The 24,915-nt window shown below is 68.7% G+C and overlaps 2 protein-coding genes across 7 annotated transcripts in view; one reads left to right on the forward strand and one right to left on the reverse strand.

Moving 5' to 3' along the window:
- Nucleotides 1–24,915, reverse strand: part of RSPH14 (radial spoke head 14 homolog) — a 48,356-nt gene that overhangs the window by 12,002 nt on the left and 11,439 nt on the right. The gene's annotated exons all lie outside the window — the stretch shown is intronic.
- Nucleotides 1–24,915, forward strand: part of GNAZ (G protein subunit alpha z) — a 29,919-nt gene that overhangs the window by 4,110 nt on the left and 894 nt on the right. Inside the window, exons 2-3 of the mRNA XM_081542144.1 lie at nucleotides 9,158–10,336; nucleotides 24,179–24,657. Of these exons, the coding sequence (XP_081398270.1) occupies nucleotides 9,614–10,336; nucleotides 24,179–24,523 (1,068 nt within the window). The 5' untranslated portion in view covers nucleotides 9,158–9,613 and the 3' untranslated portion in view covers nucleotides 24,524–24,657. The remainder of the gene's footprint in view (nucleotides 1–9,157; nucleotides 10,337–24,178; nucleotides 24,658–24,915) is intronic.

Here is a 24,915-nt window from a genome sequence, read left to right on the forward strand (position 1 = left end):
AAGGATCCGTGAAAGTGCTAAGGAGTGAGCCTGTTAGAATCCTCCACGCGGGGCTGGGGGGTGGGGGTCACAGACCGTCGGGCCTGCCTGCGGTCCGGCAGCCGCTGACCCGTCCACGCCCTCCCCGGCTCCTCCGGCCCCCGCCTCTCCTGGTTGTGCGGCGGCCTGCCCACCTGGGGCCCCTCGGAGTGACCCCCAGGACCCAGCCCTCCCCCCAGCCCTCGTCGGGTGGCTGCGGCGGCTCTGTCCCTGCGTGGGGCTCTCCCCCAGTGTGGCTGCCCCCTCACCCTCTCCGTTACCTCTGATGCGCTGTGCAAACATATTTCTCCAGAAAACGCCGGGAAGAAAAAATTAGAGTGTTGCCTCCATTATCCAATTTCTGATTAATCAAACGTTCTTTGTTCTCGGCCCAAATCTGTTCGTTTCCCTGAAACACTGGGCCGGTGCCAGGCGTCGATTTCCTCTGTGATAACACCACGCACGCGTGCACATCCCCAGCCTCGCCCGGCGGGCGGCGGTGGCCTGGACGAGGGTCCAGACTGGCCGCCCTGGTTTCCCCAGCACCGCCCGCCGCCTCCAGGAAGCCACCCCGTCCCAGGTTGGGCCTTGCCCCAGGCAGCCCCGCGGCACGCTCTCCAGGTGCATTGGCCTGCTTTTCGGCCGTGCTGTGCAGACACGGGGGTCTTTGTTCCCTGGCCAGGGATGGAACCCACAGCCCCCTGCCCTGGAAGTGCAGAGGCACACCAGTCCTGTTGCTGGCTGTTCTGGGCACTTCTGGGGCAGGAGACAGAGGAAGGGAAGGGCGTGGACGGCGGCTGGGTGCTGAGGCAGAGGCCAGGGCCTGCGAGGGGCCTCAGGGGGCGGGGGGGTGGCGGGTACTCGGCGGCAGGCGCAGAGTCCCGGGCCTGCAGGCTTACCAGACGGAGGGCCACCCTGGGTGGGGGGCTCACAGGCAGACCGGGTCAGGGTGTGGTCGGGCACCCACTGCGTCCATCACTTGGGGGGGACGGCCCCGGCCTTGCTGGAAGGCCTCCCGGAAGTCCCCGCCGGCCCCTGCCTGCCCCGAGCGGCCCCTCCCTCGCTCGGTGTAAAGGGCGGGGTGTGTTCATCCGGCACCTGCTTCCTGCCAGGCACCTGTGGGCCGCCGGACACCTTAGTGACTAAACCTGCCTACAGCCCCCGCCCCGCCCCGCAGAGCCAGCATCCCGTAAGCGCGAGGGAGCCTGCTGCACATGCTGATCCAGCCATGCCACCGGTTAGGAGGCCACAGTGTTGTTGGGGGGGTGTCGTAAATAACGCCGGGGGGTGTTGCTGAGCTGAGAGCGCCTCTGCCTTATGTGTCCCCAGGGAGCAGAGAGCCAGGGCCTGCTGGGTTGTCGGGGGCAGTCCAGAGCAGGGGCTGGGGCCTCGGCCTGCAGGAAGGAAGGGGCAGGGGGCGGGCATGCCCCAGCTGGTGCCCCCAGGCCCCTTTCCCGTTGCCCCCTCACGGCTGTCAGCTCAACTCCCGGCCAGAGAACCACGTTCCCTCCAGGTTGAGAGTGCGCTGAACGCATTCCCCGTCTGGAGTCCCCCAAGGGTCAGTGCCTGGAAGGGGCCGCGGCCGGATCCACACCTTGGCCCAGTCCCCTGCCCGGCCTGGCCAGCCTCCTGCCATCCCCCGCTCACCCCCTGACCTCGGGTCCCATGCCCGCGAAGTCCCACTTCAGCTTCTGCCCCTCCAGAAGCCCATCCGTTGGGTCAAGGCGGCCGTGGGCTTGGGCATTCCCCAGGGGGTGGCCCATCTCAGCGCGAGGACTGGTGCCAGCCACTGAGAGTGCCCTGGGGCAGCCGCCCGCTTCAGGAGGACCCCTGGGCGGGCGGGGGCCCCTGACTTCCTGGAGACGCAGACCCTGCCACCTGTGTGCATCTCGGAGCGGGGAGGCGGGTGGTGAGAAGGAAGCCGGGGGGCCGGCCATGCACCCCTCCCAGGTGGGAAGACGGGATGAGAGAGGCTGCCTCGGGCTGGGGCATCGGGTAGCGGGGTCCAGGCTCGGGGGGGTCAGTCCTCAGCGGAGTCCGGGCTCGGGGGGGTCAGTCCTCAGCGGAGTCCGGGCTCGGGGGGGTCAGTCCTCAGCGGAGTCAGGGCTCGGGGGGGTCAGTCCTCAGCGAAGTCCGGGCTCGGGGGGGTCAGTCCTCAGCGGAGTCCGGGATCGGGGGGGTCAGTCCTCAGCGGAGTCCGGGATCGGGGGGGTCAGTCCTCAGCGGAGTCCGGGCTCGGGGGATCCGTCTTCAGCCCACCCTCACCCAGGCTGGAGGGCTGGCAGCTGCCCCCCCGGGCTCTCGGGGCCTGTACCTCCCTCCCCTCGAGCATGGAGCCTTCCTTTCCTCCCGGCCTGGAGAAACCTCCGGCCTGGTCTCTGTGTTGCTCGGGTGATGCTATCACGTCGTGTCTGGTCGCTGTGGCGGCTGCGGGCCAGAAGGCTGCCCACTTGGCTGAGGGGTGTCCAGAGCTGCGGCGCGGAGCGGGCCGAGGGAAGGACCCCTCCACTCCCCACCCCCGAGTCGTCTTTAGCCGTCCCAAGGCCGAGAGGCCGCTGCTGGGGACGCTGCCCACGAGCCCCCGTCCTGCCGTCTGCTGCAGCCAGTTCCAGGAGAGGCAGAGACTGGGGGGAGGCAGACGACGGGGAGCTGCTTCCGGGGCGGGGTGGGGGGCTCGCCGAGGATCCGCCCCGCAGTGGGCTGGAGGGGGAGCCGTGGAGACGCACGCGAGTCAGGGGTCCCCGGGCATGTGTGCCCTTCTCCCCATGTTCGCGGAAGCTGTTGTGAATAAGGAGGTGAGGGTCATTCACACACCTTTCCCGACCTCAGTCCCCCCACCACACCCCGTCACCCACAGGCCGAGCGCTCCGGACCGCGGGCCGCCAGTGCCCACCCTGTCCCAGGGCCAAGGGCACCCCCTCGGGTCTGGGCTCCGGGAGCTCAGCCTCGGGCGTTGGGAGAGTGCACAGAGCCAGACAGTAGGGGCTGTGGCGGGACGTCCACGGCCTGGGAAGCCTGGGGGAGCGGGGTCAGCGTGGGGCAGGGCCACGCAGGCCGGGTACCGGGCGCCGGCCGCCACACACAGTGCCTGCAGGGACACGCCCGCTCCCGGGAGGCCGGGGGCCCAGCCTTGGCGCGGGAGCGCATTTTCGGCGGGTGTTCACGGCGGGTCACTCACTGCTCTAGGTCACTGCCAGCGCCCCCCACCCCCAGCTGGCGGTCCCATGGTGGACGGCCACTCTGGGTCCCGGACGGATCCCAGGTACGTCCGTGCTAAGGGAGGAACCCTCGCGGTTGGGTTTCCCTTGGCTTTTCAGCCTTTGGTCGAGGAGGAGTGGGTTCCTCCGCCCGACAGGGAGTGGGAAGAAGCCCCTGCTCGGGCCGTCCGGGGAGAGTCGCAGTGTGCGGGGCCCACGCTGCCCACCCCCCAGGCTCCGTCTCATTTTCAGCGGGAGGTGAAGTGGTCACGACGGTGGACGGACACAAGCTGGCCGGGAGAGGGCTAGGTGGGCAGGAGGGGGGCTCGAGAAGACCCTTTCCTCCAGAGCAGGGAGCTGGGGGTGACAGGCCCCCCCGAGAGTCCTCACTGAGCTTGGCAGCCTGGGGGGCTCCACTTGCTGTTTGGGGGGGTGCCCTGGGCCTTTGGGGCGGGCAGAGGTCCCAGAGGCCCGGGGTGTGGGGTCTTGGGAGTGGTCAGTGCAGAGGACACCCCGCCCTGGGCCCCTGGGCGAGGTCACCTGAGGGATGTCCCCGAACTGGGGGAACTGCACCTCACGTCCCCGCCCGTCTGCTCAGAGGGACGTGGAGCTGGTGCCCGGGGCGGGGGCGTGGGGTCGGGCGAGGCCGAGGATGGGCCCGTCCTGGGGGAGGTCCTGACTCCTGGGGGAGGCCTCAGCTCAGGGTCCCCTGGGAAAGGTGTTAGGTTTCGAGGGCGCTGCCGCAGCCAGGCACTCAGAGGCAGAGTCTCCCTGGCCTTGGGGGGGGCGCGGCAGGGTGCTGTGGGCGGCGGGGGGGGGGGTGGGCAGCAGGGGGCGCACTGAGGGAGGCTGGCTTTGCCCAGGGGGCAGGTGCCGGGAGGGTGGCCTGTCCCTGTCCTGTCCAGTATTGCTGGTGTCTGGGCACTCAGGGGTCATCTCAGAAGGTGCTGTCGTGTCCGGAAGCAGCAGGGAGTCTGGTTCTGCTGCAGTGATGTCAGCCAGAGCTGTGGGGCTGCAGGGAGCCATGGTCTGCCCTCACCCTGAGGGCCCTTTCAGGGAAGCCCCATGGCCAGCAGGCCCCCGCCTCCCGCACCAGCAGCGCCTCCCTGGGAGGAGGGGCAGCTCCGGGTGGGAGGCCTGCACTTTCTGCCCTCTGGCCCCTGGGGATCCCTGCCAGGGAGCCCACACTGGGCCGCCCCCTGGGGAACCATGGGAGGGACGCTGCTGGGGTGGGCCTGCTTTTAACCGGGCCCAGCAGGTCCCCCGCTGCCCAGCCGAGCCCTCTCTCGGGCAGTGTCAGCCTGGGTGTCCCACCCTGGCCTCCCCCTACCCCTGTGTGATGGTCTGTCTCCTCCAGCGTCAGCTCCCTGGACCTCCCCACCACAGCGCCTGGGGCAGCTCCCTGACACACACGCTACTCCCGTCTCCTGGTACCCCCACCAGAACACAAGCCCCCGGGTACACAGGCTCACCCCCGTGTCCCCGAGCCCAGAGTGGAGCCTGACACCTGGCTCAGGCCCCTGATGGCACCACAGTGGTCAGACAGGCCCGGGTGGGGATGGTCGCCGATTGGAGGGCCTCAGGCTGTGGTCTGACGAAGCAGGCTGAAGGGGTCAAGGCGGAGCAGTTCTCTGAGACAGTGTCCGTGCTGAACAAGGCCGAGGGAGCAGCACTGACCGCCCCCCACCCCGGGGGTCCCAGCAGGGAGGGGCTCAGCCTGGGTGCACCCTTCTGCATGATGGGGGCTGGGTGGCTGCCGGACCACGGAGGGGGCCTGAGACCCCAAGCTGCGAGCTGTACCCTCCACCCGGGTCAGCCGCCTTCCTCCTCTGTCCTTCCCTTTAAGGGGAAAGCCCCCGTTTGGAGCCCGTGAGCTGTGTGGCTCCCACCGCCCAGCCTTGCTGAGCCCACTGTCCAGCGGGAGCAGGCCTGTGGCCTCCCAGCAGCCCCCGGGCTGGCAGCTACGACCCTGCTGGTCTCGTTCCTTCTGTCGGAGCTGCGACGCAGGCTTTCTGTTCGAAGCAGGAACAAAAGGCCAGTTTTAAGCAGAAATGTCTCGGTGAGAAGGCAGTCAGCTCAGAGAAGACCGTGCCATGTACAACAAGGACAGGTGACCAGTTGTGCCGGTGCCAGGGGTCCTGGGGGGGTCCCCCACCCCACAGGCAGCCCCGGGGGCGTTGCCTGTTCCCCAGACTTGAGTCCTACCCCTGGGGCACAGTGCCCAGCTCCGGGTACCCCGTGAGGCTGACGCGGGAGCCGCGCTCGTGGGACGGCAGTGAAGGCTGTGCCCCACAGGTCCCAGACACTGAGGGTGCAGCCAGGCCCTCCCTCTGACCCCACTGTGCCGGCTTCCTGGGACAGAGCGTCCCTGAGGCCCAGCCCACAGCTGCCCTGAGTTCGAGAATGCAAGCAGATCGCCCCACGTGTCTGCGGGCCTGGGCCGGCCAGGCAGGGGCTGTGAGCCCCGAGGTCAAAGCCCCATCCTGGGGCCCCCCCTCATGCTCAGCCGGGAGGAGGTGGGTCAGAACCACAGGTGAAGGGCACAGGCCTGTTGGGGGCCACGGACGGGTCCAGGCCGAGCTCCGGCAGACCCAGCAAGGGCACATGGGGACCTGGTGCTCGGACACGTGTCCACCTGGCAGAGGATGCGGGACTGCAGCTGAGTGGGCCTGCACGAGCAGCCGGAGATGGGTCCTTCCTGGGAGGGGACGGTGGGGTCAGCAGGGATGGCAGTCCAGGAGGGTGGGGCCGGGGCCCCCGTGTGAGAGACCATCCCAGCCCAGAGGCCAGTGGCAGAGGCGCGTGGCCAGGCCCCGGGCGCTGGGGCTCAGGCCAGCGGCCCCCAGGTCCCCACGGAGGCATCAGCACCCAGGCGCAGCTGCAGAGGGCTGAGGGGAGCAGTCCCCACCATGCTCCCCGGGGGGCCTCGGGCCTGGGGGCCGGGCTCAGGCTGGCTAGGGCGTTGGGCTGGCGGCCCGGTGCCGGGGTGGTCTTGCCTGACCGCGCCGGCCTTGCAGTTTGGGCTGCCCTCTGCCCTGGGGTCTTCTCCTGGGCCCCTGCATGGCTGGCCAATATGAGCGACCTCTGCTCGGACCCCACACAACCCCTCAAGCCCACCCCTGCCTGAGAGCCCAGGGCTCAGCGTGGAGCGGGCTTTCCTGGGGGTGGGGGCTGCCCTGTCCCATCTCTGTTGCCCTCCAAGGAAGCAGGGGCCCCACCTGCCGGGTCCAGGGCTCCTCGGCCCCTAAGCCGATAAGCCGTCTTCCGTCCCAGAGACCCTCTGGCTTAGGCCGGCTTGGGCACAACACCCTAGGTGACCTTGGCCCTGGGCTCCCTGCCTGCACCAGGGGTGGGGGCTGGAAGGGGCCGTTGGGCACGCAGTGGGGGGGCTGCAGTCCCACAGCCGTGCTCCACCTGGCTCTTGACGCGGCCGCGGGGAGGGCAACAGCAGACGCGGGTGTCACAGGGCTGGGGGTTTGGGCCAGGCCCCGGGGGCGTCCAGGGTGCAGGGCCCCACCAAGCTCCTGGCCCCAGACTGGCACTGCGCTCTGACTTGAGGCCTGAGAGGGGCGTGTCCGGAGAAGGGGCCAGGCCTGGGGCTTGAAGTCAGGACAGGGACGCTCCTAAGGGAAGTGTCTCTCTCAAGGCTGTGGGAGGGGGGGCGGCTTTCAGCCGCAGGGTCCTGAGTGCGCTCTGGGTTTGGGGTCCTGCCCAGGCGGCCCCCAGGTCCGCAGGCAGACAGGTCGGCGAGTCCGAGAGGCCGCTGAGGGGGCCAGGATGGAGCTTGTCGAGAGCTTCAAAGGATGTGGTTTCCCCTCGCAGCTGTCGGGGAGCCCTGGCTGGTCCACCCATGTAAACTGAGCCCATTTCCCGCAAGGGTCCCCTCTCCCAAGAACGACCCCCCTCCCAGCCTGGGCCAGACCCCGGGGCGCCCGCCAGCCAGCTGCAGCTCCACCCTGGACAGCTGCGTGCAGAGCCTTCCGCGTCCAGGGGTGCTGTTCACACCCAGATGGAGTGTGGTACTCGGCCCCCCTGACTCGGAGAGCAGGCCGCCCCCCGCTGTCGGGCCAGCCTCCCGCGTCCTCCGCTTCCCCCAGGCCGGCCCCGCGCACCCCCGCAGCCTGCGCTCTAAAGCTGGGCCCCCATCACCACTCACTTGCCGCCTTTGCTCCGACGCCCGCCCTCCTCGGTCAAGTGCCTCCAGCAGGCCCCCCGCTGCCCGCCGGCCAGCCCAGTGAATAACTGTGGGTGAGGGCCCTGAGTCCACGTGCAGCCCTCTCATCACACACCACACGCAGCGGCACAGATGCGAGTGTGTACCCGCCTACGCATGGACACGGGCCTGCGCGCACGCACGTTCCTTGACTGGCGTGTGCACACGTGTGCATCGCCGCACACGGGCGCAGATCTGTGTGTGCGGGACCACAGCACACATGCACACGTGCACCCACGCGGTCCCCAGTGTGCACCCCGCCGTGGGCTCCTGGCCAGCCCGCCCGCGTCTCTCCCCTCTCCTCTCCTCTGTCGGGGTCCGGCCACCCTGCCCTCTCTAAGTTCCCTGGTCAGTCACACCCCTGCGCCCCCCGCCTGCCTTTCCCAGCCCCACGCCTCAGTGGAATCCAGGTGGACCCAGCAGCACCGCCGTGGGGGTCCCGGGTGTCAGGTGCTGGGGACCAGAGAGTGGCTCCAGCTGTTTTTTGTTTTTGTTGCCTGTACGTTTGGTGTCACGTCCCAGAAATGGATGCCAGACCCGGTGTCAGGCAGCTTTTGCTGTATGCTTTTTCCTAAGAGCTCTATAGTTTTAGATCTTTGGTCTTTTTAAAGTTAATTTTTGTATGTGGTATTTGCTAAGGGTCTCAACCTGGTAGGAGAGACCTGAGAAGGGGCGGGCGTGGGGGGGAGCCCACTGGTGGGGGCACAGGGGCCTGAGGGGCCCATGAGGGAGCGAGGGGTGGCGGGGGGCCCCCCAGGCCCCACGGGGAGGGGCTGTGAGCAGCACGGCGAGGACCCGCCGTTGGCACCGTCTGTCTGGATGCCGCCCTGCACGTAGACAGGGCGCTGGCCCGCTGCACCCCGGGCCGTGTCACCTGCCTGGGTTGGACGGTGTCCCGAGGGACGTGGGGGTCACCTCGGGGGGCCCCGGACAGCGGGAGGGACCTGCTCTCCTGGGTGACCTTTGTCCCTGTCTCTGACCAGCTGAGGGAGTCGGTCACTTGGGCCCATGTGTGAGACTTTATGACCCAAAATTGAGAAAATCAGAAGTGACAACACTGGGCACCCCGAGTGTGGCTGGCATTACCTCCAGGAGGCTGGGCCCCTGGAAGCCCTGGGCAGCTGCTTGGCTGGAGCCAGACATGCAGAGCCGCTGGCCAAGGGATGGGCAGAGTCAGCACCAGGACCAGGGAGCAGCCACTGGGCCCCCGGCCCGCATACCCGGTCCCGCCAAGGTCCAGGCGGGGCTCCTGTCTGCAGCCCTTCCTTAGGACGCAGCTTGTGGACGGGAGGGGAGAAAACGTGGTGAAAGGCACAAGCCCCTCGAACTGTCACAACCTAGAGCTCACTGCTGCTCGGAGTGGCTTCACAGACCCCCGCTCACACGTGCGTGCACGTGTGTTCTGGGGGCACACGCGTGTGGGTGCTGCCTGCATCGTGTACGCATTGTCCTCAGCACTCGCCCTGCACGGCCTGCTGCTGGGGGTCTCTGCTCTAAGCCAAGCGGCCAGCCTCGTTGGGGCCACGCTGCCGACTCGCCCGCAGTTCAGTCACTGCCCTCAGCAGAGGCGCCTCTGGGGCGTCTCCAGGAGCGCCGCTTGCCCTGGGCTGCGGGGTGAGCTCCAGGGACGAGAGAGTCTGATTCCTTATCCCCCGCTCCAGGCCCGTCTGGGCTCCCCGCCCCGCTGGCCTGTCGTGGTTGGAGGCTCACGCTGTTCTCTCGTTGGCAGGTGAAGGGCGGATGATCGAGGCCTCCTCGGCTGCAGGGAGAGCCCTGGACGTCCGTCCGCATCAGCATCGTTACTGGGGACCCGCCCACCAGTCACGCACCTGGAGCCGCGCCCCAGCCACCAGCAGCCGCGCCGGCCTCCCGCCACCCGGAGGACAGGGAATGACGGCGGTGGCCCCGCGGGCCCGGGGGGCGGCGGAGTGTCCCTGAGTGGGGGCCGGGCCGCCTCCCGCGGCGGGAGCACCATGCCAGCTGGAGCAGGGGCGCCAGGGCAGGGGCAGCAGCGGGCCACGGGCTCGCCCCCGCAGGCGCGCTGAGCGCCGCCGCCGGCACCGGCTCCTTCCGCCGGGGCGCGCGCGCGCACGCGCCGGGCCGAGCCTCCCGTCTCAGCGTCCTCGTCGTCGTCGTCCGAGCTCCCCCCGCGGCTGGGGGGCCCCCGGTGCTTCCCGGCCGGACCATGGGATGCCGGCAAAGCTCAGAGGAGAAAGAGGCGGCCCGGCGGTCGCGGCGCATCGACCGCCACCTGCGCTCGGAGAGCCAGCGGCAGCGGCGCGAGATCAAGCTGCTGCTGCTGGGCACCAGCAACTCGGGCAAGAGCACCGTGGTGAAGCAGATGAAGATTCTGCACAGCGGCGGCTTCAACCTGGAGGCCTGCCGCGAGTACAAGCCGCTCATTGTCTACAACGCCATCGACTCGCTCACGCGCATCGTGCGCGCCCTGGCCGCACTCAAGATCGACTTCCACAACCCCGACCGCGCCTACGACGCCGTGCAGCTGTTCGCACTCACGGGCCCGGCCGAGAGCAAGGGCGAGATCACGCCGGAGCTGCTGGGCGTCATGCGGCGGCTGTGGGCCGACCCCGGGGCGCAGGCCTGCTTCGGCCGCTCCAGCGAGTACCACCTGGAGGACAACGCGGCCTACTACCTGAATGACCTGGAGCGCATCGCTGCGCCCGACTACGTGCCCACCGTGGAGGACATCCTGCGCTCCCGGGACATGACCACGGGCATCGTGGAGAACAAGTTCACCTTCAAGGAGCTCACCTTCAAGATGGTGGATGTGGGCGGCCAGCGGTCAGAACGCAAAAAGTGGATCCACTGCTTCGAGGGCGTCACCGCCATCATCTTCTGCGTGGAGCTCAGCGGCTATGACCTGAAGCTCTACGAGGACAACCAGACGGTGAGTGAGCGGCGGATTCCTCCCCGCCGCTGCGTGCGCCGCCCCGGGAACTTGAGGCCCCTGGGGCGAGGTGGGAGCCGCTGCTGCCCCCGTTCGAGGGGAGCCGGGCGGCCATCGGCCCCAGCCAGGACCTCAGGGTCGCGCCTGCCGTCAGGACGTCTGCCCAGAGCGCAGCTCTCGGTGGCCACTCCAGTCCAGGACCCCCGGTCCACTCTGACCAAGTAACCACCGTACCCACAGCCCCGGGCAGGGAGACTGCCCCAGGCCACGGTGCCCTCGCCGGCCGCGGCCAGCAGGCCCTCGAGGTGCTCATGGGGCCCGGTGCCCAGGGGGCCTGCCCCTTGGTGCCCCGAGCAGGCCACACCCCGTGGCTGCTGCTCTTGGGTGCGGAGGGCCAGCTCGGGCCTGCTCCCCGGCCCTCAGAGCCCGTGGGCCTCCCGGGGGCGGGGAGGAAGGGGGGCTGGCACCCCGAGAGGCGCTGTAGGTGAGGTCGGGGGGCAGCAGTTGTGTGGGGAGGGGCCCCGGGAGGCGGGACGGAGGCTGGCTGCCCAGGCGGCCAGTCATGGGTCCATGCGGTGGTTCCGTGAGCGCAGCGGCTCCCCCCAGCCAAGCACCAGGCTTGGTCCCGGGAACCTCAGCCCTACGACCTGACCCAGTCCTAAGCGTCCGTCAGCCGCAGGGTGAAGAAGCTCCTCTGAGGTTTCGTCCCCAGAGGTCAGGGAATTCTTTCAGGCCCTCCGCCCAGGCTGAGGACCACCCTGTGGGCTGGGGGCTCAGCCTTGAGCCTTGTAGGCAAATATGAGAGGTTGCCAAGGGACAGCTGGGCCCGGGGCTGAAGCCACTGGGGCTTGACAGGAGCTGCTGGGCAGGCTGGGAGGCAGGCCCCCGGCAAGGAGACTGGGCAGCGCCCCACAGGCCCAGCTAGGTGGGAGGCTACAGGCGCGGGCATTGCCATCTCCCGAGGCTCCAGGAGCCATGGCACTGGGGGCCGCTCAGCTGCACAGGGGTGGGTGTGGCTGGGCCGCCCCCCCAGCAGAGGGTCAGAGACAGGACCCCTGGAGAGTCTGAGTCAGGCAGGACCCCTGAGCAGAGACCTGGAGTTGGCCCTGAGGAGGTTTCTGATCCCGGCGTGGGGGGCCCGGCCAGCCCACAGCCCCCGGGGCCAGCCCATCTTGCTCCCAGCACTGTGCCGGCCTCCGCCTGGCCCCTGTTCTGGGTCCGCACGTGGTCCTGGGCAGCGACGGGGCAAGGGCAGGCTACTTGTTGAGCACGGCAGAGGGCATGGAGCCGCCTGGACGGGTCTGCGCCCACCTGGGCTTCGCCCCTGGCTCTCTGGGCACCAGCTTGTTTCTGCTCCCCCGGGGCTGGCTGGCGGTGGCCCCAGGCGCTGAGGCTTTCCGGAGGCCCGGATCTCCTGGCTGCCTCCTCTGTCGGCTCCAGGACAGGAGGACGGCCGGGTGAATTCCCTCGGCGCCGGGCGGGGTGCCCAAGCCCTTGACCTGCACGTCCTGCTGCGGAGCTTGCGCCTGCAGGAGTGCTGGGTCAAGAGGGACGTGGTGGGCCGGGCCCCGGGGCGTCCTGTGTTCCATGGGCTGGTGCGGCCGCCCTGTCCCCTGCCCCCCCGCCCTGTCTACCAGGTCTCAGCTCAGGCATCACCCCCGCCTGGCAGGCGCCCACACGCTGACACCCCGTACACTGGGGCCCCTCCGTGTGTGGACAGGTGGCCACCTGGCTGAGCCCAGCGGACGGCCAGGTGGACAGGAGGCTTCTCCGAGGCCCGTGGGTCGTCCCAGAGGCTCTGGGGCTGTCACAGTGTTTCCTGGAGCGAGAGCCCAGCAGGCTGGGTCCGCGCCCCCCCAGCCTGCCCCTCGCCTGGGCTCGGGAGGCCTTGGGAGGTGACTGTTCACCAGAAAAGGAGATTCTCAACGAGAAACTCAAGCAGGGCTGGAAATTCACTGGATTCCAAGTGGTTTTGACCTTTCATGCTCCACCAGCAGTGTCTCGATGGAAAACAAACACTGCCGGGCGGAGACGATGCCGCCCGCAAGTCCCGCTGCCGCCGCGGGACGCAAAAGGAGCTGGCCTGCCCCCCTGCCCCCGCCTTCTCCATTACAAGGGCCCCGGTGGAGGCCCGGTGGCCCTGAGAAACCAGAGGGGCCCAGGACCCAGTGCCAGGCTCCGGACGCGGCCCCATGGAGCTCCCCCTGCCCCCGCTCGGCTGCTGCAGCCTCGTCTGCCCCGTGGCAGGGCCCCCTCCCGCCTGCCGGCTTCTGCGTCAGTGTGTTGCCAAGGGTGACGTCAAGACTGCCGGGCTCCGGGACGCGTGCAGGGCAGCCCCTGGGCAGGGGCAGATTCCGGGGTGTCCGTGGACCATGGCAGCCCGCGGATCCCAGAAGCCATGCCCGGCCTCAGACGCAATGCTGGGCCCTCGTCCCAGAAGGACCTCACTGGTCCTGAGTCGGCCTGGGCCCCGACCCCTGTGAGGTCCTGCGGGCTCCAGGGGCCTTCCCCGTTCCCCGTGCAGGGCTCAGAGCTCAGCCCAGGCATCACCTGTGGATGCCGTGGGATGGCGCTGGAGCCCAGGTCCCTGTCTCGGCGTGAGGACAGCTCGGAGGCTGAGCCCACGGGCCCAGCCAGGCCACCCCACCCCACCCGCTCTTTGTGGAGCCCCCCTGGGCCTGGCTGTCACTCTCTGCCTGGGTGGAAAAGACAAGGAGCTCAGATGTGGCCCCCATGGGCGCCCACCCTCCCGGACAGCCCCCAGGGTGCCCCCTTGAGCACCCCACAGGCGGGACCCTGGCACCCTGCTGTCACCCTGCTCCGGCCTCGGCCCCGTGGACCTACTGACGGACTTAGGGCTTCTGCACGGTGTGGACAGAAGCAGACAGAAGGACGGACGAGGAGACCGCGACGTGTCGGGTTCTCACGGGGGCACCCTCAGTGGCTCACCGTGCCGTGGACTGTGGAGCCGTCAGCAGGTTTGCTGTGCACTTGCCGTGTGCCTGCTGTTTGCCTGTGGCGTACCTGCTGTATGCCTGCTGTATACTTGCCTTGCGCCTGCTGTATCCCTGCTGTGCGCCTGCTGTGTACCTGATATATACCTGCTGATATACCTGCTGTTTTCCTATTGTGTACCTGCTGTGTGCCTGCTGTATCTCTCCTGTGTCCCTGCTGTGTGCCTGCTGTATCTCTCCTGTGTCCCTGCTGTGTGCCTGCTGTATACCTGCTGTATCCCGCCTGTGTGTCTGCTGTGCGCCTGCTGTATACCTGCTGTATCCCTCCTGTGTGTCTGCTGTGCGCCTGCTGTGGGTATGAGGCCCAGGTGGGGCCAGATGCCATGGTGAGCCCGAGTACCAAGGTATAGGGGCTGAGGTGGGGGCACTCACCCTGGCACAGCCAAGTATCATGTCTGCAGACCCTCCTGCTGCCTAGGGACTCTGCCCCTCCTCTGGGACCTGGCAGGCACGTCTCCCAGGGGTGATTCCACTTTCTCACGGGGCTCATTGTGGGAGGCCTGGTGTCCCTGCTGCTACCCAGCAGTAGCTGGTCAGCCGTGTCATCTGTGTTGAGGATCTCAGGGGCAGGGGATGCAAGGACATGCTTTTTAGGGGTCAGTTTGTGCCCAGTCTTGACCAGCAGCCCCTCCTGGTCCTGGGGAGCCCCTCCCTACCCCAGACGGTTGGCAGGGCCTGGCACACAGTGGCATGCCACAGACGTGGCCAGGGTCGGGAAGAGCCAGGGTCTGGGGCCCTGGTTTCTGGGCGCAGCTGAGAGGGAGCCCTGCAGGTGCCGCTGACGGGGGCCACTCCAGGCTGTCCTGCAAGTCCTGTGACCCACCGCCCGAACCCCACGCTTTGTCATTCAGCCCCAGAAGGGCGCACATTTTAGCGCTGTAAGAAGATCACAAAACAGTGCTGCCTGAGAGGGTGGCAAACCAGCCGTTGCCTGCTGGTGACGGAGCAGGAGGCGCCTGTCCGACGGACACGGTTAGGAGTGGGAGACACCAGGCATGGACTCCCAGCTTAGATTGGAAGGGGCTTGACACACTCTCCAGGGCCCTCACCCAGGCAGCTCCGCAGACAGGGAGGCCGCGGTTGAGGTCACCATCGTGGGCCCAGGGCTGGGAGCCAGGGTGCGGACAGTGAGCGGGCCTGGGGGGGCTTGAGTGGCTGTTGGGGTTGGCGCCACCCCAGCAGCACACCCCTCCGAAGCAGGACCCCCAGGGAGCCCCAGCGGAGCACGCCCCCCTCTGCCTCCTGCCCCCAACCTGGCTGAGGTCACACTCGGAGGCCACTCGCCTCCCCACCAGGCTGCGGTCTCCCCTGCAGCTCCTTCCGATCTCACGGTATGCCAGGGCCACACGCAGCCTTGACCTCTGCAAACCACGTTGACCCTGGGACCGCAGAGGCTCCCTGGACTCGAGTCAGAGGTGAAGGCAGCCCCGGGGGGTTGTGTGCCTGGCAGGGCCATGATGGCACCTCCCGCCCCAGCTGCAGCAGGCACAGGGCTCAGCTGGCCACGCTGTCCCCCCCACCACCGCAGATGTCCCTGGCACACTCGGCCCGGCCCTGTCTCTCTGTGGCCCGTCACCCCTCCCAAGGGAGCCCGCGGGGCCAGACGCGCGCTCGCGTGGGCAGTGGCCGCCTCCACCCAGGCGCCTCCGGCCCTGGCACCGCCCAGGGCCCCTGCTCCTCCGCCCGGCCCTCACCTCAGCTCCCCCTCAGCGGCGGGGGTCATCCAGCCCTCCCCTGGCAGGCCCTGGGCTTCGCGTGCGGGGTGCGGGGGAGGCCGGGTGGAGAGGCAGCAGCCGTGCCGACCCTCCCCTGGCAGGTCAGCCTCCCCTGGCAGGTCAGCCTCCCTGGCGCCCGTGGGCAGCCCTCAGTGGGCGCGTGCCCACTATTTCAGTCCCAGACCGGGCCTCCCCCGGGCGCTGAGCACAAGGCCCTGCGCCCCCACGCCATCACACTGGCCACTCCCAGGGTTCCTGCCTCCTGCTCCCTCGGCGCTCAGCGTCTGCCAGAGTCAGTCCTCCGCCAGCAGTCAGCCGGACGGAAGGACGGGCCTTCCTCCAGCCCCGCTCCTCACTTTGGGTCCTTGTGGGCTCGCCCGTCCGTGGTGGCCGCCTCCTGCCGTGACCCTGGAGGCTCCCCACCCCCAAAGCCATAACTGGACACTGCGGGGCAGCCAGATACCCCCACCCCCCGCCCCACCCCCACGCTGCACCCCCACCCTCGTGAGACCCACAGTGGCTGTTCAACGTCACGTTAGCAGCTTGGGATCAGCCAGGGGAAAGCGCTGACAGCGCGGACAGCGGCAGACGCTACACGCCGCCCCCCCCCAGGCGGACGTTGAACGGCCTCAGCCTCCTCTAGGCAGTGGTGACCCCCGCGTCCCTGCCCAGCAGGCTCACTCTTAAGTGAACAACGGCGCTCGCTGCCGGCATCCTCATAGAGCCGGGCCAGCCGCCCCCCCGACCCCTCCGCGCCCCCCTGCTCTGGGCCTGCGGCCACACATGTCATTTCTGCTCACGTTCGGCCCGCTGGGGCACGGTCCTTTGCCAGAGAGGTTCACGCTCTCCGCAGGCAGGGGAATCGATGCTCTGTGCAGAGGGGCCGCCTGGGAGCTGGGGGTGCTGCTGCATCCATCAACGTGTTCGCAGCCGGCCCCAGGGTCCTCCCCCAAGGACAAGCCCCCCTTCCTCCCCCAACGACCTGCAGGGACCACCTGGCGCAGCCCCTGGAGGCTGAGAGTGGCTCCCCCAGGGCCTGGCCTGGCCGGAGGCAGCCCCAAGCAGCAGCCACAGGGTCGTCCTGCCCCAGAGACCAGCATGCCGGCAGAAGGGCCCGACAGCAGGGGCAGGCCCTGTGGTGAAGCTGGGGGTGCTGGCCGGGGCTCCTCCTTGCCAAGCTTGCCGGGGTCACAGGGAGGCTGGGGGCAGCCCCTCAAGGCAAGACCAAGGGGTTTGGGGGACCCCGGGGGAGTCCAGCCCATAGCCCAATCTCTGGGGTAGACGTTGCCACCTGGCCTCCGAAGCCCCGTCTGTCTGCGCCCGTCCCCCCTGGAGCGTCTGTGCTCAGCGGGACCCCAGGGCAGAGGACCCTCCCAGCTCGCAGCTACCCCCAGGGTAATTAACTTCCCCAGCGTGTCGCCCTGCTACACACACACACACACACACACACACGCATACACACACACGCATACACACACACACACACGCATCAGAGCGGCCCTGGGGCTTAAGACGCAGGTTATTATTGTTTTAAAGGGTTTCTGTAACCTGAGACCTGCAAGACAGCTCCTCTGCTTGCGGAGAACAGGCTCCAGGGAGCAGGCGGAGACCTCTGTGGGGGAGCCCCGCCGGCTCTGACAGCCCAGCATTTGGGTTAAAGTCTGAATCCAGTCTGCGACGGGGAGGGAGCCCCCCTGCCATGGAGCAGGTGCCCCGCCCCGTTCCACGCACCTGGCTCCCCACTGGACTCGGGTCCTCAGATCCGGAGACAAGCTCGGCGGGCCCGGGGGCCTGGGCTGCAGCACACCCCCTCCCCCCGTCTCCTCCCCCTGTTCGGTCTCCTCGTCTCGTACACTGGCTTTAACGTCATGAACAAAAACCACAGTCACCCAGCGGTCCCGGGCTCACGCCCTGAGGTTCCTGCTGAGGCTCGCCCAGGCTGCAGCCCCGCATCTCTCTGCTGTCCTTCAGGGACCCCGGGAAGGCTGCCGGCGGGCTGACCACAGGAGGCCCAGGCCTCCTGTGGCCAGCCCTGCGTTCCCCAGAAGCCACAGCCTCCGGGCCTGTGTTTCAGGCTCCAGGAAACCAGGGCTGTAGCCAACGACCGGCTGCTGAGGACAGAGTAGAGACTGGCACGCTGACCGGGCAGCCCATGTTTCCTGTATGGCCGCCCCCCTCCAGCTCAGCTGCTGGAGGATGGGACCCCAGGAGGCGGGAGGACAGTCCTCGGCCACACGCAGGTCCAGCCCCACCTTCACGCGTGTAAAGCCGGGCGACAGACCCGCGGCTCGGGGACAGGACCCAGCTTTGACATCTGCCGTCCCTGGCGCCCGTGTTTGGCGCCCGCGGGGCCTGGGACTCGCACTCGGACGGAGGACAATGCCCAGCAGTGGGGTGTGGACCCTGAGCGGCCCCTGCGGCCCGGCGCGCTGGCTGGGAAGGCTGTGGGAGCCTCAGGCCGCCTCCTTTCCTTTCTCACACGAGAAAACTGGACACACGGGTGGGCTGGGCCCCCACGCAGCACGAAGCCCCCCCAGGGCCAAGGCCAGCCCATTGCAGCGTGACTGAGCTGACGCAGGGAGCCTGCTGGTGACCATCCTGCCCTCCCCCGCCCCCCGCAGCCCTGGTCAGGCCTGCCGGGGTCAGGCTGCCAGTGCCCCGCAGTGTGGCATCACCGAGGCCAGAGACCAGCCTGGGCGGGGGTGGAGGTGGCACCAGGCCGCGTTGTCAGCGGGCGCTCCCCTGACGCCAGGCCTTGGAGGCTGGCCCTGGGGGCCCAGCACAGGGCCTGCTCCCCCCGGGGCCTCGCAGCCCCGGTGCGGTGGTGCGGGGCTCCAGGGAGGGCAGGACACTCTTCTGGACAGCCGGGAGCCCGTGGGGGCGGGAGAGGAGAGCGTCCCGAGGGTGGTGGAGGCCTGAGCGGGGCCCCTGCGGTGAGCCCACAGCCCAAGTCATCCTGCCATGCTGCTGTTTGCTGACACAGCCCGGGCAGTGATGCAGGGGGTCCCGGCTGGAGAGGGCAGGTTTCAGGGAGATGGTGGCATCCAAAGGGCACGCCCTGTCTGTTTCGGGGGGACTGTGGCTTCCTCACCCCCTCGCCTCCCCTGGGAAGGGGGCCACGGGGCTTGGAGCACCTCGCGGGGCAGGGGCTGGGGTCAGCCACGGTGCCAGCCTCCCCGGCAGAGCGCCGGCCGCCGTCCCGGCCACATCAGCGTTCCCAGGCCCGGCCTGCCCGGGTCCCACCAGGGCGCCCCCAGGCCAGCGTGGCCATGGCCGTGGAGGGTTGAGCACGCTTGTCCCCGGGCACCCTGGTGGGACCCAGGCCGGGGTCCCTGGGAGGCCAGGGCACCTTCATGCAGACCTGTAAGGCCCCCCACGCAGATGGCTCGTCCCGGCTCGCCGAGCCTCCCCGTGGGGAGACCAGGGACCTGCTCCTGGGGAGCGGGCGCGGGGCGGGGCGGCGGGGGGCGTCTGGCGAGCTTCCCGAGGCTGCGCTTCCGCTACTCCTGGCAGGTTCAGGTGGCTTTCAGGCCCTCAGGGCCTGAGCACAGCTTCCTCGAAGCCTGTTATCTTGTTTAAACAGCCCTGCTGTTTGAAGGGGCAGGCCTGGCCACCCAGTTACCACGAGCCTCACAAGTGTCCCTGCAGGGCGGGCAGGGGACGGGCCTCCAGAACACAACCCTCACCCACCCACCGCGAAGCCCCATCTGTCGATGGCCCCAGGCCTGTGGGGTCCAGCCTGCCCCCAGCCCCCGCCCGCCTGGGATGCAGGGAGCCACCCCCTGGGGTGGGGGAGGCTGGCCCTTTGCTGAGCCCCCTTCTGGCCCCTGGGGGTGAGGTTCCAAGGGCTGTGAGTACCCGGAGGTGAGGGTGAGAGACGCACCCCCACACCCCCGAGTGCTCATCCCAGTGCAGCTCCCTGATCCCCACTCTGACCCCGACCCTGGCCCGGACCCGGACCCGGGGCCGCCTGTCTGCAGGGGGCAGCAGGTGCTGGGGGAGGGTCAGGGCCCTGACGGGGGGCACACAGAGTCATGTGGTCGGGTGTTGGGGCCACAGCACAGACCCCAGGCAGGACCGCGCCCATCCGTCTCGGCCCGGGGGCCCACAGGGTCGAGGGCCAGGGCGGCTCCGATGGCTTGCGGGTCCTGGGCAGAAGGAGAAGTGGTGAGCGGCCCCCCTCACCCTGCTGCCCCCGTGCTGACCACGGCCTCTGGGCCGTCCCCGCAGACCAGCCCCAGGCACTGCGGGGCTCCCGCACCCATCAGCCTCGCTAACCCAGTCCTGGGTCCAGGGCAGCCGGCACCCAGGCCCGCGGGAGGAACATGTGGGCAGCGCTGACTCGACTGGCCTGGACGTGACCCAGGCGCTGGGAGCAGGGCGGGGACTGCAGGTGGCTCTGGCCGTCAGAGGCTCTCCCTGGGGCAGAGGGGCCTGGGCAGGCCAGGCCGGCCCTCACGTGGTGTAAACGGGGGACGTGGAGGGGAGCGAGGCACAGAGCCCGCAGGGCAGCCGTCCAGGCCAACACGGCCACAGGGCGCCTGGTGGTAACCCCCCGCCCCCCACCCACCAGAGGCCCACCCACCAGCAGCAGCTCCCCAGGAGGACCGCCCGGGGGGCCGTGAGGTCTCCTGAGCACCCTGGTGTCCTCCCCGCTGCAGCAAGTAGACGGCAGTGGACAGTGTCTCCTGGCTGCCAGCCTGCCAGCCAGGGCCGGGCCTGCGTGCCCCTCCCAGAGGGCTGCCTGGCCCAGCCTGAGGGTCTGTGTGTGCTGTGTGAGGCTGAGGGTGGAGGCTTCCTCCCCAGCTGCCGTGGAAACGGCAGGGGGAGCATCCGAGGACTGCGTTCAGCCACCCTGGTGGCACAGACTTGGCAGTGGGAAGGGCCTTATGGGCCCTGGGCATTCCCAGGCCCCCTGTGGGCAGGCTGGCCGGGACCACGCCTGCCCCCGCGTCTGCACGGGGCAGTGGTGACTGCACGCTGGCCGCTGGCCGGGGTGAGCCAGACTCACGGGCCCTGCCCTCCCGCAGACACGTCCACGTCCACGCCCACGACCCCTGGGGAGGCCGAGCGAGCGCCCGGGAGCTGAGGTCTGAGTCGCCGCCCCAGGCCTCCAGCCTCTGCCTCTGGCCACCTCCTCCCTGTCCCCAGGGAGCCCTCCTGCCTGCACCCCTCAGCCCGAGGGCTGTAGACACAAGCGGGGCCCTGCATCTCCGAGCACGCACCCCGCCCCTGACTCACGACAAGCTGGAGCCCAAAGGGAAACGCACGGCAGAGGATGAGGACCTTTAGCAGATGGCGGGGGTGGCGGTCATTGGAGGGAACCCAGGGCTTCAAACCGCCGGGCAGCCTGCGGTCGGGCCCTGTCTCTTTCCCTTTGGAAAGAGGGGCCCCCCGCCCCGCGCCCCAACTGCAGCCTCTGCCTGCCCCCCTGCAGCCTCCCAGCAGGGCCCCCGGCACCCCAGGCTGTACTAGACTTCTGCGCAGCTTTGCATAAGACGACACTCCCCTCTCTCAGCCACAAGCCGCAGCCCCCTGCTTTGGTGACAAGCGTGTCTCCGCAACTGCGGGTGTAGCTGACGTGGGTCCCCCAGCCCCGTGCCCCTGCCGGGACCTCAGGACAGACGTGGTGTGAGGCTGGGGTCCACTCACCCTGTCCTCAGTTGAGGAGACCTGCCCAGCAGGGCTCAGGGTGGGCCAGGGAGGTCTCGGGGGGCTCCTCCCACCCAGAGCACAGGGCTGGGCCTCAGCTGCCTTCCAGGCCGTGGAGGAGGGGGCGGGCAATGCCTCACTGAGTTTGGGCCCCCCAGACTGGCCTGTGGCCCGCAGCGCGTTCACACCCCGCGGGCCACCCCACCATGGAGGGGGTGCAGAGGCTTGGCTGGTCCTTTGTTTACAAGGTGCCACCTCGACGTCCAGCCCTGGATGGACCCTCCCCGCTTGGCCTGTTGAGCCAGGGTGCCGCCAGGCAGCCTAACTGCCCGGCCCCCGCCTTCGGTGCCCTCAGAGCCTGGCACCGTTGCCCGGGCTGGGCGGCCACGGTGAACGGAGCTCATTCATGCCCGCAGCCCAGCCTCCCCACGTGAAAAGCTGGATTCACAGCTCCCGAGAACAAACACCCCAGGCTGGTCCTGCAGCAGGCAGACTGGGGCCTTCCTGGACCAAGACTCGTGCTGGGCCGCGCTCTGGGCCCCAGGGAGCCGAGCAAGCGCCTGGGCCGCGCCCCTCCACGCCATCCCCTCGGTCTGCCCGCCACCCCGTCCTGGCCTCGCAGGGGCCCCCTCAGCCCTGGGATGCCTGGCCTTGTGTCTCCAAGTCAGAGCGTGATGGCTGCTGTGGGCCCTGGTGCCCGGTGCAGGGCCTCTCAGCTTCCCACGGGGGTCAGGTTCTGCCCCCAGCCCCTGGAGGAGGACGGCTAACAGAGCCCCCTTTCCCAGGGGGGCAGCAGGCCGGACACACAGCTGGAGGCTGGCAGAGCGGGGTGCCAGCTGCCTGGGGAGGCAGGGGGGGTGTGAGGGAGGCCGGCTCAAGCGGCAGAGGGGGTGCTGAGATGCTGACGGGCCGGGGTTTCCGGGGCCCCTGGAGGGGCTGTTGGGGTGGGAGGAGGTGCTGGGGGCCCCCACGGGCTGGTGGCCAGTGGCCCACACGCCCTGGCCCTCCTCCATGTCCCCACCACCTACCCTCCCCAGAGGCCAGAGACCACGCGAGATGACAAGGGAGGTGCCCTCCCTGTGGGGGTGGGCGGGCCCCTGTTCCCTCCTGCCCAGGGGCCGGTCAGACTCCACTCACACCAGAGGGCCCCACCCCACCGCCCCTGGAGGGCAGACTGGCAGAGTCCCGCGTGACCCCTCGGCACGCGAGCGCCGTTTGAACAGGGACCGCCGGGCTGGACGCAGGAGCTGCCTGGCTCTCGCCCCACCTAGTGACCCAGCAGGGCCCGGCAAGGCCCAAATGCCTGGATATCCCAACACCTTCTGCCGCCCCCCGCCCCGTGCTGGCCCACCCACCCCAGATCCCCGCCACACGCAGGGCCCCCCACGGACACTGGGCCCCTGTCCACACAGCCCCAGGCTTCTGGCCTCTGGACTCCAGCGCACACCCAACACCTGAGACGCGCTTGGCGAGTGTGTGCTCGGGGATCAGTGCATACGTGCTGGTGGCCGCGTCTGTCATTTATCTTACGTGTGAAACCCAGGGTCGGGAGCACCCTAGTTAAGACATCATTCCCGTGAAATGACAGCTCCGCCGCTGGGCTGGTCCCTTCCACGCGGCTTCCAGGAATCCATTAGCGCTCATTACCGCCCAGTGGCAGGCGGTGTTCCTGGACCACCAGTTACAGCAAATGGGACTTCATCCTGCTCTCAGACGTGGCTGGGGGCCGGCATGCTGCTTCTGTCTGCGGAAGGATCACTCCCCCCAACACACACACACACACATGATCACCCCCAACACACACGATCACCCCCCAACACACACGATCACCCCCAACACACATGACCACCCCCAACACACATCACCCCCCAACACACACACACACACACGATCACCCCGAAACACACACGATCACCCCCAACACACATCACCCCCCAACACACACACTCACACACACGATCACCCCGAAACACACACGATCACCCCCCAACACACACACACACGCACGATCACCCCAACACACATGATCACCCCAACACACACACACCCCCAACAGACACACAATCACCCCCCAACACACATGACCACCCCCAAAACACACACACACGATCACCCCAACACACATGATCACCCCAACACACACACACGATCACCCCCCAACACACACGATCACCACCCAACACACACACAGATACACGCACGATCACCCCCAACACACATGACCCCAACACACATGATCACCCCCAACACACATGATCACCCCCCCAGCGCACACACAGATACACGATCACCCCCAACACACATGACCACCCCCCAACACACATGACCACCCCCCAACACACATGACCACCCCCCAGCACACACACATGCGCGCACACAAGACCCGAGACCGGGCTCTTTCTAACGAAGCCACAGGAAGGGTTTGGGAGACCAGCCCTCCCAGGTGGAGCGCAGGGCCTGGGGGCCGTGTCTCCGCGGTGAGGGGGCAGCGGGGGGAGTACCTTCTCAGACCCTGTACGTCCGCGAGGGCCAGGCCTCTGGGAGATGAGGGCTTCATGGGCGCCCCCGGGCTCCCCACCCTGGGGCCAGTAGCACTGCCCGTCTACCCCGGAGGATCAGCGAGCCTCAGGCTCCTGGCTGGGGGACTTGGAGCACATTTCTGGCCCCTCCAGGCCTCGGTTTCTTCGTCTGCAGAATGGGGGTGATGAGGCCGAGGGTGGAGCGGGCGGACGGTGTCCACCCTTCAGCACCAGCTGCAGCTTCCCTGTTTATTGCTGCATGCTCAGAACAGCCCTTAATCTGACACCTCAGCTCTAGATGGACCCCCCCGCCTTGGGACACTCGTTTATCTCAAAACACAGGGCAGCCCACCACCAGCAGGCGTCCCTTTAGAAGCGAGGCGCTCAGTTGTGGGGGGCGGAGGCGGGGGCAGGGGAGAGCCCTGGGTTCCTTGGGCGCCCACAGGCTCCACAGTATATCCTGGGTCCTCTCAGCGAGGTGGAAGGGCCCGCGGGGCCACACCACAGTCACGGGGCCTCCTGGGGGCCATCCTCACCTCCTTGGGGGCGGCGGGCTGGGGTGGGGGGATCCTGTGTGTGGCCCCAGGTGAGTACTCGGCCAGCAGGGGCTGGGCTGGCCCAGCTCCGCCCTGCAGCCTTCTCTTGGGAACACAGGTCCCCAGCCCGTTGTGGACTCCCGTGAGGCCTGACGCCTGGCAGGGCGGAGGCTCCCGGCTGACCCACCCCCAGCAGGCGGGGCTGACCACATACTCACTGCAAAGGGGTGTGGTGAGGCCAGTCCTCCGTGGGAGGTGGGGGCTGGCCTGCGAGGGTGCAGGGGTAGGGGTTGGGTCCCCGGCCGGCAGCCCCAAAGGCACGGGCCGTCAGCGACCCCGGGGGGCCGCGCAGGGCGGGGGGCCTGCTGGGGCCCGGCTATGCTGACCGCCCCCCGCCCCCCCCCAGAGCCGGATGGCTGAGAGCCTGCGCCTCTTCGACTCCATCTGCAACAACAACTGGTTCGTCAGCACGTCCCTCATTCTCTTCCTCAACAAGAAGGACCTGCTGGCACAGAAGATCCGCCGCATCCCGCTGACCGTGTGCTTCCCCGAGTACAGCGGCCAGAACACCTATGAGGAGGCCGCCGTCTACATCCAGCGGCAGTTCGAGGACCTGAACCGCAACAAGGAGACCAAGGAGATCTACTCACACTTCACCTGCGCCACCGACACCAGTAACATCCAGTTCGTGTTTGACGCCGTGACCGACGTCATCATCCAGAACAACCTCAAGTACATCGGCCTCTGCTGAGGGGGCCGGCGGGGCCGCGGGGAGACGGGGGACCAGCCCGGGGGCAGAAGACGGGGGGCGCGGAGTGTGTCCCCAGCCCATCCCCTCGGCCCCCACGTCTCTGCAAACACGACTATATACGGATAGGTTGCTAGGTAGGTAGACACACTTGCGCGTGTGCACACACACACACACACTCTCTCTCTGCAGACGGGCAGGCTCCCCGCCTGGCCGAGGTCCCCTGAAGGCTTGAGGAGCTGTCGCCAAGTCCGCCCCCCAGCCCCCAGCCCCTCCCACCACGTCACTCTGCCTTCCCAACGCGGCCCCGCTCCGCGCGGGGGACCACGGGACCAGGCGGCCGGCTCCCCGGGAGGAGACCCAGAGCCGGGGCCGTGCCACCCCACGGGCACACA

The sequence above is a fragment of the Giraffa tippelskirchi genome, chromosome 11, assembly GCF_054371585.1.
Source record: "Giraffa tippelskirchi isolate mGirTip1 chromosome 11, T2T-mGirTip1v1.2.pri, whole genome shotgun sequence".
In the NCBI taxonomy this organism is placed as follows: domain Eukaryota; kingdom Metazoa; phylum Chordata; class Mammalia; order Artiodactyla; family Giraffidae; genus Giraffa; species Giraffa tippelskirchi.